The sequence below is a fragment of the Chinchilla lanigera genome, unplaced genomic scaffold, assembly GCF_000276665.1.
Source record: "Chinchilla lanigera isolate Chin_1 unplaced genomic scaffold, ChiLan1.0 scaffold00018, whole genome shotgun sequence".
Lineage (NCBI taxonomy): Eukaryota > Metazoa > Chordata > Mammalia > Rodentia > Chinchillidae > Chinchilla > Chinchilla lanigera.
This window is the reverse complement of record NW_004955419.1, coordinates 1171299-1187549: the sequence shown is the minus strand read 5'-3', so window position 1 is coordinate 1187549 and position 16251 is coordinate 1171299. Positions and strand designations below refer to the sequence as shown.

Here is a 16251-nt window from a genome sequence, read left to right as displayed (position 1 = left end):
GCGCCCCAGCGCCCCAGCGGAAGTTCCGGGTCTATCTCGGTGTCCGAGGAGAGGAGAAAAGGAAGATGACCCACGGCAGCCTTCTCGGGGACCTTCCCCGCTGCAGCTCTCAGCAGGTAGAGCTGGGGCAGGCGGAGAGCTTGAGAGCAAGACGCGAAGCAGAACTCAGCGCCGAGCAGAAACTGCAAGCGCAAGCCGCAGTAGAGATCTGGGCGGGACCCACGGGCTCCGCCTTTGTTCCGCTCCCGCTTCATTGGCCGGAGCTAGATTAAGAGGCAGAGCTTCAGGGGAAAAAGTAATCCCCGCCCTCCACGCTCCTTGGCCAGCTCACTTCCGTTCTGGCCCCGCCTCCAGGCTCGCACCGCACTCCAATTGGACTGTCGGGCCCGACACAAACTCCGGCCCTCCTAGGCCCCTACACCTCTTTCCTAGGGGCGGTTCAAAGCGAACATAGCCAACCGGCGCTGTGGTTCCATTGGTCTACTCTGATTTGAATGGGGCGAGTCCTAGCGGCCATGCCCCTCCCTCCTTGCGTTCCCATTGGCTGCTGATGCACTAGAGGCGTTTCCGACCGCGTCTCAACACCGCCCCCCGCCGCTCATTGGCTGGCTCTCCCGAAGAGGCCCGGGAGGCCGCGGTCCGGGAGCTGCGGCGACTCAGGCGTCCTAGCCGGCGGGGTGATCGTTGGCCGGCGACATGACGCCCGACGACCCCGAGGAGATCCCGCTGCTCCTGAGGCCAGGCGGCAGGTAAGCAGCCCGGGACCCGGCCTCGCCCTCCTTCTCCGCGTCGGCGGCGCCGCTCACGCTGGGCCCTGTCCCCGCAGCGCTCCCCGCGGCCGCCTCCTCTTCCTCGCCGCCTTCGCCGCCTCGCTGGGCCCTCTCAGCTTCGGCTTCGCGCTCGGCTACAGCTCCCCGGCCATCCCGAGCCTGCGGCGCTCTGCGCCCGCAGCCCCGCGCCTCGACGACAGCGCCGCCTCCTGGTTCGGGGTGAGCCGCGACTCCCGCAGCCGGCCCGGGACCCCGCGCCCAGCGCCCCTTTTCCCGCCCTCCCCGCCACCCGGGACCCCACCCCTCGGAGGCGCGCGGGGGGCGGGCGCGAGCCGCACCTGAGCCCGCGCTCGCCCCCGCCCAGGCCGTCGTGACCCTGGGCGCCGCCGCGGGGGGCGTACTGGGCGGCTGGCTGGTGGACCGCGCTGGGCGCAAGCTCAGCCTCCTGCTCTGCACCGCGCCCTTCGTGGCCGGCTTTGCCCTCATCACCGCGGCCCAGGATCTGTGGATGCTGCTCGGGGGCCGCCTCCTCACCGGCCTGGCCTGCGGCGTCGCCTCGCTCGTGGCCCCGGTGAGTGTCCTGCGGGCTGGGGGCCCGTGGGTGCCAGCACAATCGCCTAACCCTCAGCACGCCCCAGGAGGAGCCACTGTTCTTAACTCCGCTCTACAGATGGAACTGACCTTTGCCCAGGCAGGGGCCACAGCTAGTGAGCGCGACTGTCCCCCTGAGCGGTGCCTTTTTGGCTCTACAAACGGGGTGTTCAGGTTTAAGTCCGCCCTATCAGGTCGCCGACCACCGGACAGTTAGGAAAATCCTATTCTGGTTTGTCCCTGGGGCGGGCCTTCGGGCTTGTCCTTCACTCCTCGCTGCCATCCTCTCGGCTTACTCAGCTGCTGGGGACTGGCCTTGCTCCTCGGCTGGTTGCAAGGCTGGCTTCGAGGTCTGGAGAGAGGACGCTCGAGGCCCCTGGCCCTTGCAGGGTCTGGGGAAGGACTTGGACCCTGGCAGCTGGGATTACTGGGTGATCAGCGAACTGCTGCTGGCCATGAGCATGGACCACTGCCCAGTCAACCGTCACCCTGCTGGAGATCGAAGGAAGGCTCTAGGGCCCTCACGGGGCAGCCCACCATTCATTCCACCCGTGTCTGCTAGGACGAAAAGGCTGTGGATTTTGCTTTTGCTTTTTTTTTTTTTTTAAAAAAAAACAGGAAAACACACATGTGTCTTAGTCATGGGCATAAGGTATGGAATAACCTGGACCTGTGGGTGCCAGCGTGGTGGCCCCCCACAATGGCTGAGGTGGGAGTCCCTGCATTTCACAGCCGGGCACCTTACCTTAGGGCACCTTGCAGCAGCCCGGGTGGCTGCAGGAGGTGGTTATCGCAAAGCTTAGGCGGTACCCCAGACCCACTGCCTCAGGGTGGGCCCCTTTTCATGGGCATCCTCGCCTGTTGAGTGAGTGTTGGAAGCTCTGTGCCTCCACTCACACACGCACAGCACCCATTCGTTGCCCTTAGTCCCTTTGAACACCTGCCCCAGATCACCTGACCGTGGAGCCCGGGGAGGGCTCTGCTGGCCCGGGGCGGTACAGTTAGTGGGGACCCCAGGGGAGACTCCTCAGTTCAGAAAGGCAGAGGCCTTTTGGTTTGAAGAACACCTGGACCCCACTAAAGTCCTATCTTAATTGTCGGCAGGTCTATATCTCTGAAATTTCCTACCCAGCAGTCCGGGGACTGCTCGGGTCCTGTGTGCAGCTGATGGTCGTCATGGGCATCCTCTTGGCCTACCTGGCAGGTAGGGTTTGCGTGGGATCCTTTGGTCCCTGTTAGTGGCTATGGAGCCATTTTATAGGTGTGGAAACTGAGGTTGATAGAAGTCAGGGGCGTGGCTGAGATCACACAGCACATGGCCAAGGTACCCAGCCCCGGACCACACCCTGAGACCTTGGGATGTGTAGGTCTTGTGACTGTGTCCCAGGAAGAGCTGGAGGAGGAGTCCTTGACTTCCCAGAAGCCCACTTGGTGGTGTGGAGGTGCTGATTGGTTAGGTCAGTCCCTCACTGTGCAGTAGCAGCAGATTCCAGGGGTGGGAGGGGCGGATCCAGGGGCTTAGTGAGTCTCCACAGGATGTCATCACCGGATTCCTGGAGAGCAAAGTCCCAGGGGAAAGTGCTATGCCCAGGGGCCCAAGGGCAGAGCTGGGGCAGCCTGGGGAAGCTTCAGGAATTGACATGATCTACTAGAAACAGAGTGGGAAAAGGGCTTCACACCCGCCAGTCCTGCTTTTAGAATGGCCTTTGCCACCTGCTGTGTGACTTTGGCCAAGTCTCGCTGCCCCTGGGAGCCTCGGTTTCCTTGTCTGCAACTAGAGAGAACTGGGCCAGGGATATAGCTCAGGGGCACAAGCGCCTGCTTGGCAAGCGTAAGGTCCTGAGTTCAATTGCCGGTACCAAAAAAAAAGGACAACTAGAGAGAACCATGCCTAGTGCACGGCTGCTGGGGAAGTAGGCAGAGTGGCACAGGAGACGGCCTGGTAGCAAGCCCCAGGTGAGAACTGTCAAGGACGACCTGAGAGTCGTGGGGGCCCGAGGCATCCAGGCGCCTGACGGGCTGTGGCCCAGCCTGGGACTCGTGCCCTCTGGATCTTCAGAGTGGGTGACATGAAGCTCTCTGGCCTTTCCTTCTTTACCAGATTACCATCCCAGGTCAGAGTCCTGCCAGCACCCTGGCTGTCTTGGAAGCCCTACTGTGAGCCTGAGCCCTCCCATGGGCAGGTGTTGACGTCCCTGTGACGTTCTTGGTTTGAGGGACAGAAACTCAGATGTCCTCCCACCCACGGCACTATCTGCAGGTCTCCTTCATCTACACCTGCTACTGCTGTTTCTGTTTTTTGTTTTTTGTGGGTTTTTTTGTCTTTCTGAGACGGTCTCGCTGTGCAGTTCAGGCTGGCCTTGAGCTCACTTTGTGGCCCAGGCTGGCCTCGAACTCACAACGATCCTCCTGCCTCAGCCTCCTAAGTGCTGGGATTACAGGTGTGTGCCACCATGCCTGACAAGTGATCAACTTCTGAGTTTTGCTCCATGGGTATAAGTTAACTCTGTCACCCACGAGGTAATGCGGTGATTCGTTTGCTTCTATTCGGAGCAGTAATGCTTCAGTAACTAGACTTTGTGGAGCAGCTATGACTTAGGTACACCCTATTACTAAAACAAGTAAAAGAAAAAATTTTTTTAAATAAAGCAAGTATGTACACATAATCTCACATCCCACCTTGTCCCAAACACAAAAGAAAAACAGGCACTTCATGGCTATCACTGAGCTATTTTCTCCAGGAAGTGGGGATAGGTAAGCCCTGAGGTTTAGGAAAAATTAAAAACTGGAGAGACAGTACCGAGTTGATTGACTCCTGGGCCCCTTTGTCCAAGAACCCTTGGGCTTTGTGTAAGTCCAGATCATTCTGCATTTGATCTTTCTTGCATTTATATCATCAAGACACCAGAACCCCACCAGCTCTTTTATTTCACTTGTACTTTTTTAACCCATTGAAACAGGCACAGAGGGGAGAGCCGGGAAAAGTTCCCCCACTCTGTCCTGATCCTTCCCGGAACAGCCAGCATGGCCTGTGTCTTGGTGGCCTCCAGAGAGGCTACACATGCATGAGAAATACACATGTCTGCGCTCCCACCCCTTACCCTCCACGCAGCCCTGCTCTGTTGTCCGTGCCAGTACCATGGTGACTACGGACCAGCTCCTCACCCTTTGTCTCATGGCTGCTTAAAGTCACGTGTTGTGTAACAGGGATGTGCTATGTATTTATTTGGCAGTACTGAGATTGAGCCCTATGCTATACAAGCGCTCTACCACTGAGCTGTATCTCCAGCCCTTTTACAATTATCTCAGTATGTTGCCCAGACTGGCCTTGAACTTGAAATCCTCCTGACTCAGCCTCCCAAGTAGTTGGAATTATAGGTGTGTGCCAATGTACCTGGCTAGTAAATGTTTTTATAAGGAGTACACTCTAAAATATGGTTTTAAAAAATAGGGTATAGCACATACATAAACCGATAGTAGTCATTTCTTATCATGATCAAGTCTTATGTATTGGACATCATTGTATGCGTGGAGCTGTTACACATCTGGCAGCGGGTAGTTTGTTTGCACCTGTGCCGCCACGCACGTAATGCATTTAGGCTTGATGTTACCATAGCCACGACACATTGAGCAGTCATCAGAATTTTTCATCTGCTCCCTTGTGATCTTAGGGGACCACTGTCATATATGCGGTCGGTCTCGGACCGAAGCATCCCAGTGTGGATCAGGGCTGTGTCACTGACTGCATGGTGATGTCCCACCACCATTGCTGCAGCGGCTGTAGCTGCTGGCCCGGGACGTCTGTGTGACGAGCAGTAACGGTCATGACAGTCACAGGGATGACCTGCGGAGGTGGTGAGGTCCCCACCTCTCAAGCTGAGCCCTGGGGTGGAGAGGAGGGCAGCCGGCTCCCCCAACTCTGACTCTGTCCCCGCAGGCTGGGTCCTGGAGTGGCGCTGGCTGGCGGTGCTGGGCTGCGGGCCCCCGACCCTCATGCTGCTGCTCATGTGCTGCATGCCCGAGACGCCGCGCTTCCTCCTGACTCGGCACAAGCACCAGGAGGCCAGGGCCGCCATGTGCTTCCTGTGGGGCTCTGATGAGGGCTGGGAAGAGCCCCCCGTCATGGCTGAGCATCAGGTGAGGGACTGGGAGCTGCAGCTGGGGGACCAGCAGGGGTGGGCCAGGGGCGGGTGGCATGGCCTAGTCTCAAAGCCACATGCTGTGGGGGAGGGCCAGCGTCCGTGGGGACCCGTGCTGGGCTGGAGCCCCATCTGGTTGGTCCCTAGCCTCAGGTCATCGAGCCTTGATTCCTCTTGTCCCAGGAAGAGAAAGCCCCCCCTGGGCAGGGGCCGTATAGATGCAGCATGGAGGACTTAGACCTAACCAGGGAATGGTAGGACAGAAAGGTTAAGAGTCTGGTTGGTGGCAGGTGTGGTGGCACACCTCTATAATCCCAGCACTCAGGAGGCTGAGGCAGGAGGATCACCTTGAGTGTGAGGCCAACAGGGCTTCGTCAGGAGTTCAAGGCCATCCTGAACTACATAGTGAGATCTTATCTCAAAAAAACAAAAGAACAAAAAGAGTAGTCGAGATTGTGGAGTCAGTTGGATTGTGGAGACGCTGCACTCCCTGGCTCTGTGGAGCCTGAGTTTCTTTTGTACGCTGGGATCCAGCACACACCCGTGGTGCTGAGATGCGAAGCAAAGGCCCATGGGAGGGACTTGGCCAGGGCCTGGTGCAGGGTAAGCCCTGGGTGTGTTGAAGGGGACTGGGACTCAGAGAACAGAGTGTTCTTTGCCCAAGTGCTGGAACCTGTCCGTGGGGGAAGCAAGGAGTCTCGCCATATACACAAGGTTTTTCTGCACACCTGGGGCCAGGGTGGGTAGGGACAGGAAGCCGAGGCCCCTGCATTGAGCTTTAGGACCTTGGCTCAGAAAGAGGCCCTGGGGACAGGGTGAGGAGACACTGACAGCCCTCTCCCTTGTCTGCTTGGGAGCAGGGCTTCCAACTGGCCCTGCTGAGGCACCCAGGTGTCTACAAGCCCTTCATCATCGGCATCTCACTGATGGCCTTCCAGCAGCTGTCCGGCGTCAATGCTGTCATGTTCTATGCAGAAACCATCTTTGAGGAGGCCAAGTTCAAGGTCAGAGGCCTCGCCCAACCTGCCTCATCCAGATGCCACCTGGGTGGGTCCGACACCTGGAGCTCAGGGCCTTGTCACCCAGCACAGGAGCAGAGAATGCCAGGATTGTCTCTGGGAGGCCCCTGAACAGCCCCGCCCCTGTGTCCCCCAGGACAGCAGCTTGGCATCGGTCATCATGGGCGCCATCCAGGTGCTGTTCACAGGCGTGGCAGCCCTCATCATGGACAGAGCAGGGCGGAGGCTGCTCCTGACATTGTCAGGTGAGACACGAGGGCTCAGCCCTGCACGGAATGCCCCCTGCCGGAGGCCACCACGGTACACAAAGCCGGCCGGGCGTTGCTTAGGGCGAGGTCACAGCTGGCGAGGCTGGGTCTTAATAGCATCTCTGTGCTGAGCTACAAGTTCTTCCTCAGCAGACCTGCAGGACTGGCTGTCAGGGCTCCAGGGCTCCGTGGGAACAGAGCTGAGGGCGCGGGGGTGGAGTGACTCCGAACTTGCGTTCCTTTTGGGCAAGCGCCTTCTCCGAGCCTCAGTTTCCCGCTCTGGTGGGGGAATGGCAAGAGCTCTCTTAGGACTGTGGTGTGGATCGGGAGGTGATCTGCCCATGGGCCACACGAGGCTCGGCCTGGTCGCATGGCGCGGGGTGCGGTGCGCTAGCTGCTCCTGCCCGCGCAGGCTGGGTATGAAGGGAGGCTGCTCCGAAGCTTCCCCGGATGGCTAAGGCCCCGTGCGGGGTGGGAGAAGCCGCCCAGTCAGGGATCCCGTGGCACAGTGCCAGGATGTTCAGCCAGCCATGCTTAGGGAGCCCAGCCTGCCTCTCTCAGAGGTACCCAGGCCTCGCTGCGGTGGGGGGAGGCTGCCCCTGGGCCACATACCCCGGTGCCCTGCCCACCCCGACCCCCACAGGTGTGGTCATGGTGTTCAGCACCAGCGCCTTCGGCACCTACTTCAAGCTGACCCAGAGCGGCTCCAGCAACTCCTCCCACGCGGACCTCTTGGCGCCTGTCCCCTCGGAGCCTGTGGACACCAGCGTGGGGCTGGCCTGGCTGGCTGTGGGCAGCATGTGCGTGTTCATTGCCGGTGGGTGAGAAGGGTCCCCAGGCGGCGGGGTGAGGGCCCCGGTCCTTGTCAGTCCCGAGACCCGGCTCCGCTGGATCCTACTCGGCCTTACCTCTCTATGCTGAGGATCCCGGCCTCTGGGTTTATAGTTCTGAGGCAGCTCTGCACCAAGCCCTTCTGTGGTGAAAAGACCAAGCCCCGCAGCAACTCCATCCTTGTCCCAGAGACAAGGCCTGGTGCCTAGGGAGGCCAGCAACTGGCCAGCGCCTCCTAGCAGGAGGGCGCAGAGCTGCTGGGACCAGGAATCCAGGACCCCGTGCCCGCTGGTGGGGTAGCTGGCTCCCCTTGACTCTGCAGCGCACCCTGGAGCCCTGACGTCGCCTTGCTCTGCAGGCTTCGCGTTGGGCTGGGGGCCCATCCCCTGGCTGCTCATGTCTGAGATCTTCCCTCTGCACGTCAAGGGTGTGGCTACCAGCATCTGCGTCCTCACCAACTGGCTCATGGCCTTTCTGGTGACAAAAGAGTTCAGCAACCTCATGGTAAGTGCGGCCCGTGGCCACCCCCTCGGGCAGTCAGCAGAGAAGCGTTGGTTACAAAAGACGCAGGCTCTAATGCCTTGCCTGCAGCCTGGGGCCCCACAGGCCAGGGATGCCAGTGTCTTGATGTGGTGAAGTGGGGACAGATGGCCAGGAACCTAGGCTGTGACACTTCAGGGGTCTTCAGTCTCCTCGCTGGGAGCACAGCATGGCTGGCTTCCCCCACCAGTGAGCCCCAGCCACCATCTTGCTGGTGACAACCCCTCTGAACCAGCCTCCTGGCTGGAGGCGGAAGACGGGAGCAGGACCTTAAGGTTGACAGAAACATGGACTCAGTTGGTCATTTTTCCAGTTGAGGACAACACAGATGGGGCCCTTCCCACCGCTTCCTGGCCAACAGGGCGGTCCTGGAGCAGATGTGCAAGTCGCTCGGGGTGCATTCCCACCAAGCCTGCTGGTGCCCAGCATGTCCGGGCGGGCAGGGACTGAGATGGACAGGGTCCCTTTCACAGGGAGGGCCAGGGAGGCGCTAGGCTGTGGTGGGTGGGGGGTCGATGAAAGCCCTGGAGTCTGTGGGAGCCTGGGACCCGCTCGGGAGGGACTGGGAGGGGTGGGCAGTGAAGGAGAGAGGGAAAGAAGCCAAGAAGGAGGAGACAAAGGACCCAGTATGCCCCAGGGACATGCCCAGTCAGGAGGCCACAGGAAGAGCTTCAGGCGCATAGAGGAGGAGCTGAGGAGGGCAGGGCCTTTGGTCGGGCACCTGGAGGGTGACAGCTCTGACCGCAGGGACTGCTCACTTCTCCCTGTGTGCCACGGGGCCCTGGGTGTCCCCAGGTGCTCCTGAGGCTGTGCCCTCTGCCCATAGGGACACCCTGCAGCTCCCCTGTCCCTTGGCACCGTGAGAGGAGCCTCTGGGGCAGGGTCCCAGGAGCAGGATCTCGGGCGTCCCTTGACATTCACTTCATTGACATAAGTCTCAGTCTCCCCAGCGGTACCACACAGACATCTTGGCTGGTACTTAGCCAGGCAGCGGGCGGGGTCCAGACTGTCCTCTGCTGAGCCGGGTGGAGACGCAATCAGCATGGCACTGGCGGGCAGGCTGGGGTTGGCGTGGGGACCTCCTGCCCGACAGCCACATGCCGACTCTGTCCCCTCTCTGCAGGCTGTCCTCAGGCCCCATGGCACCTTCTGGCTCGCCTCCGCCTTCTGCATCTGCAGTGTCCTCTTCTCTTGGTTCTGTGTCCCCGAAACCAAAGGAAAGACTCTGGAACAAATCGCAGCCCACTTTGAGGGCCGATGACAGCTGGGCTGGCGTGGAGGGCATGGAGTGGCGTGGGCCTCGGCTTGAGCCTGGAGCCCCTGGCTAAGCCAGCCCAGGGGAGCTGAGTGCGGGCCACAGCCCCTTGTGCTGGGCCTCCGGGGTGACTCCCCGTCCATCCTGCCGCCCCGGGGACTCAGAACATTGCTGAGGAGCCCTGCAGTCCTGAGGGCAGCCCTCTGCACGGTCTTCTTCGTGACCCTAAAGAGGCCAAAGAGGAGCAGGCTGGCCTCCCGGCTCCTGCTTCATGGCTGGAGAAGCTTCCGGAAGCTGAGTGCTGGACACCCGCTTGCTCTCGGGAGCTCTCATTGTAAGCTGTCCGTGCAGTGGCTGCACTGTCAGGAAGGAACTTGCAGAATAAAGATCTGACTTAGAAATCAGGTCACGGCCTCTCTGTGCAAGCCCAGTGTGAGAAGGGGGTGTTTCCGGCGCTTCTGCAGAGAAGCTCCCTCCTCCTCCTCCCCCCGCAGCCTGTGGGTGCCCCCTCTGGAAGCCATGTAACCCTGGACACTCAGAGGCAGGTCTGGTTCCTTGGGCTCCATTTTCTGAATCTAGCCATTAAGCCTGTTGATTTTTTTTTTTTTTTTTTTTTAAGTAAAAAGCCTCTTTCTCTTTGGCTTAATGGACCCAGAGGTTTTTACAGATTACTTTTATTGGGGCCAGGGATTTAGCTCAGCTGTGCAATGCCTGCCTGGCAAGCATGAGGTCCTGAATTTGATTCCTAGTACCCCCAAAAAGTTACTTCTATCATTCCTTATCTAAGTAATATGTCTATTATAGGAAAATTAGGAAACAGACGTATTTAACATGAGTTATTTTTATAGCAGTGAAGCATCTGCTAGTTACTGCCTTAATTAAGCACTTCAGGGGCTGGGGATTTAGCTCAGTGGCACAGCACCTGCCTGGCAAGCACAAGGTCATGAGATCGATTCGCAGTACCGGAAGAAAAACAGAACAACAAAAAAATTAAGCACTTCACAAATATTCACGCATTTGAAAAAATAATAAAATAATTATTCCCAGCCAACCCTTTGCAGACATAACCTCTGTAAAGGTCTTGGTTCTATCCTGGAAGACCTTTCCTGACATCCGTGCCTCCTGGTGTCACTAAATGGGAAGAGGACTGCTCTCGCATGGCCCAGCTGGGCATCTCCTGTCCAGTCTGTAAGGAGCCCTGAGGGCCACAGGAAGGCACTGATCGTACCACAGAGTGGTGGGAGGAGAGGACTCCAGGTCACTAGAAGATGCCCTGGCAGCGGTCCAGTTTCAGTACTGTGTGCAAAGACACCTGTGGGACCACGGACTGCTCTCTGCAGCAGCAGGACCCAACCATCCTGGACTTTCCCAGAAGGGGGTCGTGTGTGGGCAGGAGCATCTTCTGAGTAACTGCATGTCTGCAGTTGTGCCTGGGCAGCGGCCATGGACTGGGCTGAGAATATTGTATCTCAGTGCAATAGTAGTACAGGCTGAGCATTCCTAATCTGAAAATGCACTGAAATCTGAAATTTTGGGGGTGTTCTCATTGCTGGGACAAAATAGCAGATACTCATAAGTGAAAGGAGGAAAAGTATTTTAGCTCACAGTTTAAATATTTAATAGTCAGCTGGCCCCAAGGCAGGGCAGCAGGGCAGAGGGGCTTGGCTCAGGAGAAACAGTCCACAGCATGGCATGCAGGAAGCAGAAAGCCTCCCTTCCCCTTTTATTCCATTCAGGCTTCAAGCCTATTGGTTGGTGCCACCCACACCCAAGGTGGCCCTTCCTATTACCCACACCTAGAACTATGTTAAGCCAATAGGTGGATTAACTTAGTTTTCACACACCCTGAATGCATTATTATAAAAGTAACATGCATGTGTTTTTAAAAATTCACGGGAACTGAATAGAACTCAGGAAAAATGAGTCTCGCTTCATCCTGGGTCCGTTCCAAGTGAAACAGTTAAAGAGTTTCTGATTTAGGCCAGGCATGTGCTGGCACATGCTTATCCTGTAATCTCAGCACTTGGGAGGCTGAGGTAGGAGGAGCTTCCTTAGTTTGAGGCCAACCTGAACTACATAGCAAGATCCTGTCTAAAAGAATACAAAGCAAAAAATCATTACACTGTATTACACCTAATAACAGTGTAAGCTGTGCAGATGTAGATAATGACAAGGAAAAAAGTCTGTGTGTGTTCAGTACAGACATAATTTTCTTCAAATATGTTTGATCCATGGTAGGTTGGATCCTCAGATGCATACCCGTGAATATGGAAGGCTGACCACATTTCCCCAGCCTTGGCAGAGACGGAAAGTTCTGGGATGCACTCAGAGCTAAAGACAGAAAATTAGAGGACATTATGTTCTCACTGCCTTGGCCCGGGAGCATTACATGGACCCTGCCTGGAGTTTTGCCAACCAGAGCCCCAGGCTGCATGTGAACCCAGAGAGCAGTGGGCATGTGGGAGAGAGGACGGGCTCACTGTGACATCTGAGAAGCATCCCCCTGCCAATTCACTCTTCTAAAGCTGACTTAGAAGAATCCTTTCTCTGATATAAAAGCCACTGATGTGTGGCTTTAAATTAATATAACTGGGTCTGGTGGCACACAACTATCATCCCAGCACATACCCAGGAGGCAGAGGCAGAGGCAGGTGGATCACACTAGTTGAAGGCCAGCCTGGACTACATAGTGAGACCTTGTCTCAAAAAAATAGTAATACATAAAACACAAGTCTTCAAGAATGGGGGAGGGAGCCAGGTATGGTGGTGCATCCCAGTACTCAGAAGGCTGAGACAAGAGGATCACTACAAGTTCAAGGCCTGACTGAACTACATGTCAAGGCCCTGTCTCAAAAAAAAAAAAAACAAAAAGGATAGGGGAGGAAGAAACTAATAAAACATTCACACAGTTATAGTTATACAAGTATTATTCATTATAAACCTAATGTGACCACTAGAAAATACAGTCATATCAGTAAACCTAAATTATTCAGGAAGGACTATTCTAGTTATCAAGATAGAATGGATTCTCTCAATTTTTCAAAATAATGCCAGATTTGAATTTGCCTTATTTAACACAGAATATTGGATTTTTCTTTCCTTCCTAAGAAACATCTTCGGCATCCTCCCCCTTGTAGTACACTGCTGCTGATGGTGTCCACTTGGTTCTTTCTGACCTAGGGATCTGTTTCAAACTCCTGGGTTAATCCCAGTGTCCCTGGATGCCATGTCTGATCCCTGGGATTCCGTTTAAATTGCCAAGGGTGCGTGGGAATACCACGCCCTGATCCCAGGAATTCAGACAGAACAGGGGCCCCAGGAGTCTGGCTTCCTTACCTTGGTACTTTTTGTAAAAACTAGAGAGGCCCAGCATGGTGGTGCATACCTGTAATCCCAGCCCTCAAGAGGCTGAAGCAGGAGGATCACCGTGAGTTTGAGGCCAGCCTGGGCTCTATAAGTGAGTTAAAGGCCAGCCTGAACTACATAGTGAGAGCCTGTCTCAAAACAAACAAAAAGAGAGACTTCAGCAAGGACAGGCTTTATTTGAGATAAAGCCCTGAGAGGGGCTGCTGGCTCGGAGGTGCCAGGACAGCGCTCCTCCAGAGTAGAGGGCTTAGAAACGGGGCAGAGAACGAGGAAGCTGGAAACAAGCTGTTCAGGGGTGAGGTCATCTCTCTGTCCGCGTTCACTGGTCCGTGAGGTTCCCTATTACGCCGGAGCTGAGGGCCTCTTGGCCTGGAACGGTGCGTCCTATGAACAGGAGCCAGGCCAGGCCTCCAGGGGTACGGGTGTCGCCCCGGGGCTAAGGGGATGTGGGGCAGGGTCGGGACTCGTGGGAAGAGGTCCCCAGACTTGGCCGTACACTGTCCATCCATCCCGCTGGTGCACGCATCAGCAGTTCATTCCTTTTTATTGTTGGGTAGTCTTCCATGGGACACGGGCTATTTCCAGTGTGAGGCTACCGGGGAAAGGGCTTTATGCCTCTAAACTGTGGCTCAGCCATGTGGGAAGTTTACATTTAACTATTTCAAATGCTACCGAACTTTTCCAAAGCAGTTCTCACATTTCACATCCCCACCAGCAGCGCTGGAGGGATCCTGCTGCCCCGCATGCAGGCCAGTGTTTGGTATTTGCTGTTGTGAATTGAGTTACTTAAACTCTTTGAAAGTTATCTTCCCTCCCCTTTCTTTTTTGATACTGGGGATTGAAGCCAGGGCCTTCCCGCTGAGCTACATCCCCTGTCTTTCTTTTTTTTTTTTTTTTCTTCGTACCATAGGTCAAACTGAGGACCTTGCCCATGCCAGGCAGGCCCTTGTGCCACTGAGCTGCATCCCTGCCCCACCCACACCCCACCCGTCCTCTTAATTTTCTTTTGTCTTTTTGAGACAGGTCTTGCTATGCAGTTCAGCCTGGCCTTGAGCTCACTTTATAGCCCAGGCTGGTCTCAAACTCGAAACAATCCTCCTGCCTCAGCCTCCAAAGTGCTGGGATTACAGGTGTGCGCCACCATGCCCGGCTTAATTTTTTTTTTTTAATTGTGATACAGGGACTTGCTACATTGTTTAGTTGCCCTGGCTGGTCTCCCAATTTGCAGTCCTCTTGCCTCAGCCTCCCAGAGTGCTGGGATTACCGGTGTGCACACCCACGCCCAGCCTTGGAAGGTGTCTTCTATTCTCTGATTTCCTCTGGGATCATCTGATCAGGTTGTTGATCTTGGTCTATCTCCTTCATACTGCTAATTTCCTTCAAATATTTGGTGAAAAAAAATATTTGATGAGCTCTGATTGTCCATATTTGGTATGAAGAGTCAGGGGTTTAATTGTAGAAGATGCTAGAAGCACCCCCCACCTCCTTATCCATTCTAAACTCTGGTGTGGATGCGTTCCATTTCCTACATGGCCACTGTCATTTCACTGCCACTGGAAGGGGACCAGTGGGGTAAAAAGTAAACTCACCATCAGTATTTGTTGCCACTGGCATGGCCGATCCTGGCAGAGACAAGTGCTGAAATATTTGCTGCCTTAGGATTATTTCACTGTATAAATTCATGACAATTTAGGTCAACCCTATATTAAATACAGGGCATAAGTCAGTTCCATATTGTCCTACACTGAGGTTGTTTCCCAGTGTTCCGCTTATTGATAATTTTCCTGTTATACAAGATTTAGAGAGATCAGAGTGACAGTAGAAGGGGATAAGAGAGGAGAGCAGTGACCAGAATGAAATGGAAGGTTGCCGGGCATGATGGCACACACCCGTAATCCCAGCGATTGGGAGGCCGAGGCAGGGGGATCACCTCAAAAAAAAGAAAAAGAGAAAAGAAACAGATGAAATAAAAGGGCAGGCTGGGATGCAGTTCAGTGCAAAGGCCCTGGGTTCAGTCTCCACTACTACAATCCACCCATCAGTCAGTCAGTCGAGTGCGATGAGGGGTGACGGGACAGTGTGACAGGTGGTGGAGACAGTTCAGGGTGATGAAGATAATAAGTGAGATGACGGAATTGGAAACAGGTGTAGAACTAGAAATAGGCCTTGTCCAACTGAAAGGTTTCTATAGGAGGAACTTTAGCCGAGTGATTGCTGATCAGGGGGCGCTGCTCCCCACCCTGTCAGTGACAGCGCCCCCCCACCTCTCCCATTGGTTCTCAGTCGGCACCCAAGGCCCGGCCACAGGCCGAGGTGCAGGCGCAGTCAGCGCAGGGTCTTGCTCCATCCGCTGGTCACCAGGGGCTCCGGCAAGCGGCGTAGCCTCGGAACCAGTCTCTGCTCCGGCCACCACTGCTGGCCACCCTGGTCTTGGTCCTGGACGACTGAGGCTGCCCAAGACAGAGAGCAGGGAAGGGGAGGCAGGGAAAGGAACGTATCATTTGGACTTCCAGCCCTGTCTTCTCTGCCATCGTGGGGCCCGAAGCGAGGGCAGCAGGGGGTGCTGAGACGGTCGAGCCAGAGCGCTTAGCTCAAATGCTGTCGTACCGCTGCCTGTGTGACCTGGACGCGTCACTGAACCTCTCCGGCCTCAGTGTAGTCATCTGCAAGTGGGCATCATGATGGCACCTCCCTCGCGGGATTGTCTTGAGGAAGAAAGGTAATGAAGTATTTGGACCTGAGGCTAGCACAGAGCAAGGGCTCCATCCATGTTAGCTGTGGTTACTCCGAGTGAGGGCACAAGGCGAAGGGTGGGGTGTGGGGGGCTGGAGAGGTGCCTGCGAGGCCAGTGTGAGACAACGGGGTGCTCACCAAGGGACGCTGGAAATGGTTTTACGCGATTCCCTTCCTATACCCCATTTCCTGTCCCCTCCTCAGCAACTCCCACCCACGCCACCTGCGCTGCCCCTTCACACCAGTGCGCGGGCCCGCATGTTCCTCAGAGGTCCCCTGCATCTCCCTTGGAATCTTCCCCTCTGAATATTACACTTTGCGGGAACCAAGCGCCAGCCCCAGTGGCCAGTCCTGGCCCAGAACCGGGCCGGGCCAGCAGCATCAGCAACAGCGCGGTGGAGGCAGGGCAGAGGGCCGTTAAGAGCACAGGTGCAGCTCAAGCTGTGTCTTAGCCGGCTCCGGGAAGAAACCTTCGCCGCCCACGGATGCCCACCACCCCTTACATCCTCCCGACTCCAGCCCCAAGGACAACTTCGGGCCATCCTGGTTCTACAAAGCTGCGGGGAGGAGAGCCCTATCGCCCCCAGTGACCACGGGCGGAACTGCATCTTTGGCGCATAGAGCGCTCTGCTGCCTCCTGGCAGCCGTGGGTGGGATTGCAGGACTCAGGCTCGACCCTTCCTGCAGACTCGTGGCCCTTACGGGGTCAGCAGTTGCTGCGCCTCTTAGCCCCGAGGAGAATCACACTGGCTGAGGTGT

The 16251-nt window shown here is 56.2% G+C and overlaps 1 protein-coding gene across 3 annotated transcripts; it reads left to right on the top strand.

Annotated features, from left to right (window-relative positions):
* The first annotated feature begins 392 nt into the window (after positions 1–392).
* On the top strand, positions 393–9798 carry Slc2a8 (solute carrier family 2 (facilitated glucose transporter), member 8). 3 transcript variants are annotated; one of them, XM_005382427.2, is made up of 10 exons: positions 440–749; positions 827–989; positions 1135–1341; positions 2466–2565; positions 5299–5498; positions 6361–6504; positions 6656–6764; positions 7411–7584; positions 7957–8102; positions 9262–9798. In XM_005382427.2, exons 1-10 carry the CDS (start codon positions 697–699, stop codon positions 9397–9399), a joined length of 1434 nt encoding a protein of 477 aa, XP_005382484.1. In that variant the 5' UTR covers positions 440–696; the 3' UTR covers positions 9400–9798. The 3 variants fall into 3 exon arrangements, with proteins under 3 accessions (XP_005382485.1, XP_005382484.1, XP_005382486.1); XM_005382428.2 differs by lacking the exon at positions 7957–8102 and having other exon boundaries at positions 393–749; XM_005382429.2 differs by lacking the exon at positions 827–989 and having other exon boundaries at positions 447–749.
* Positions 9799–16251: the final 6453 nt, after the last annotated feature.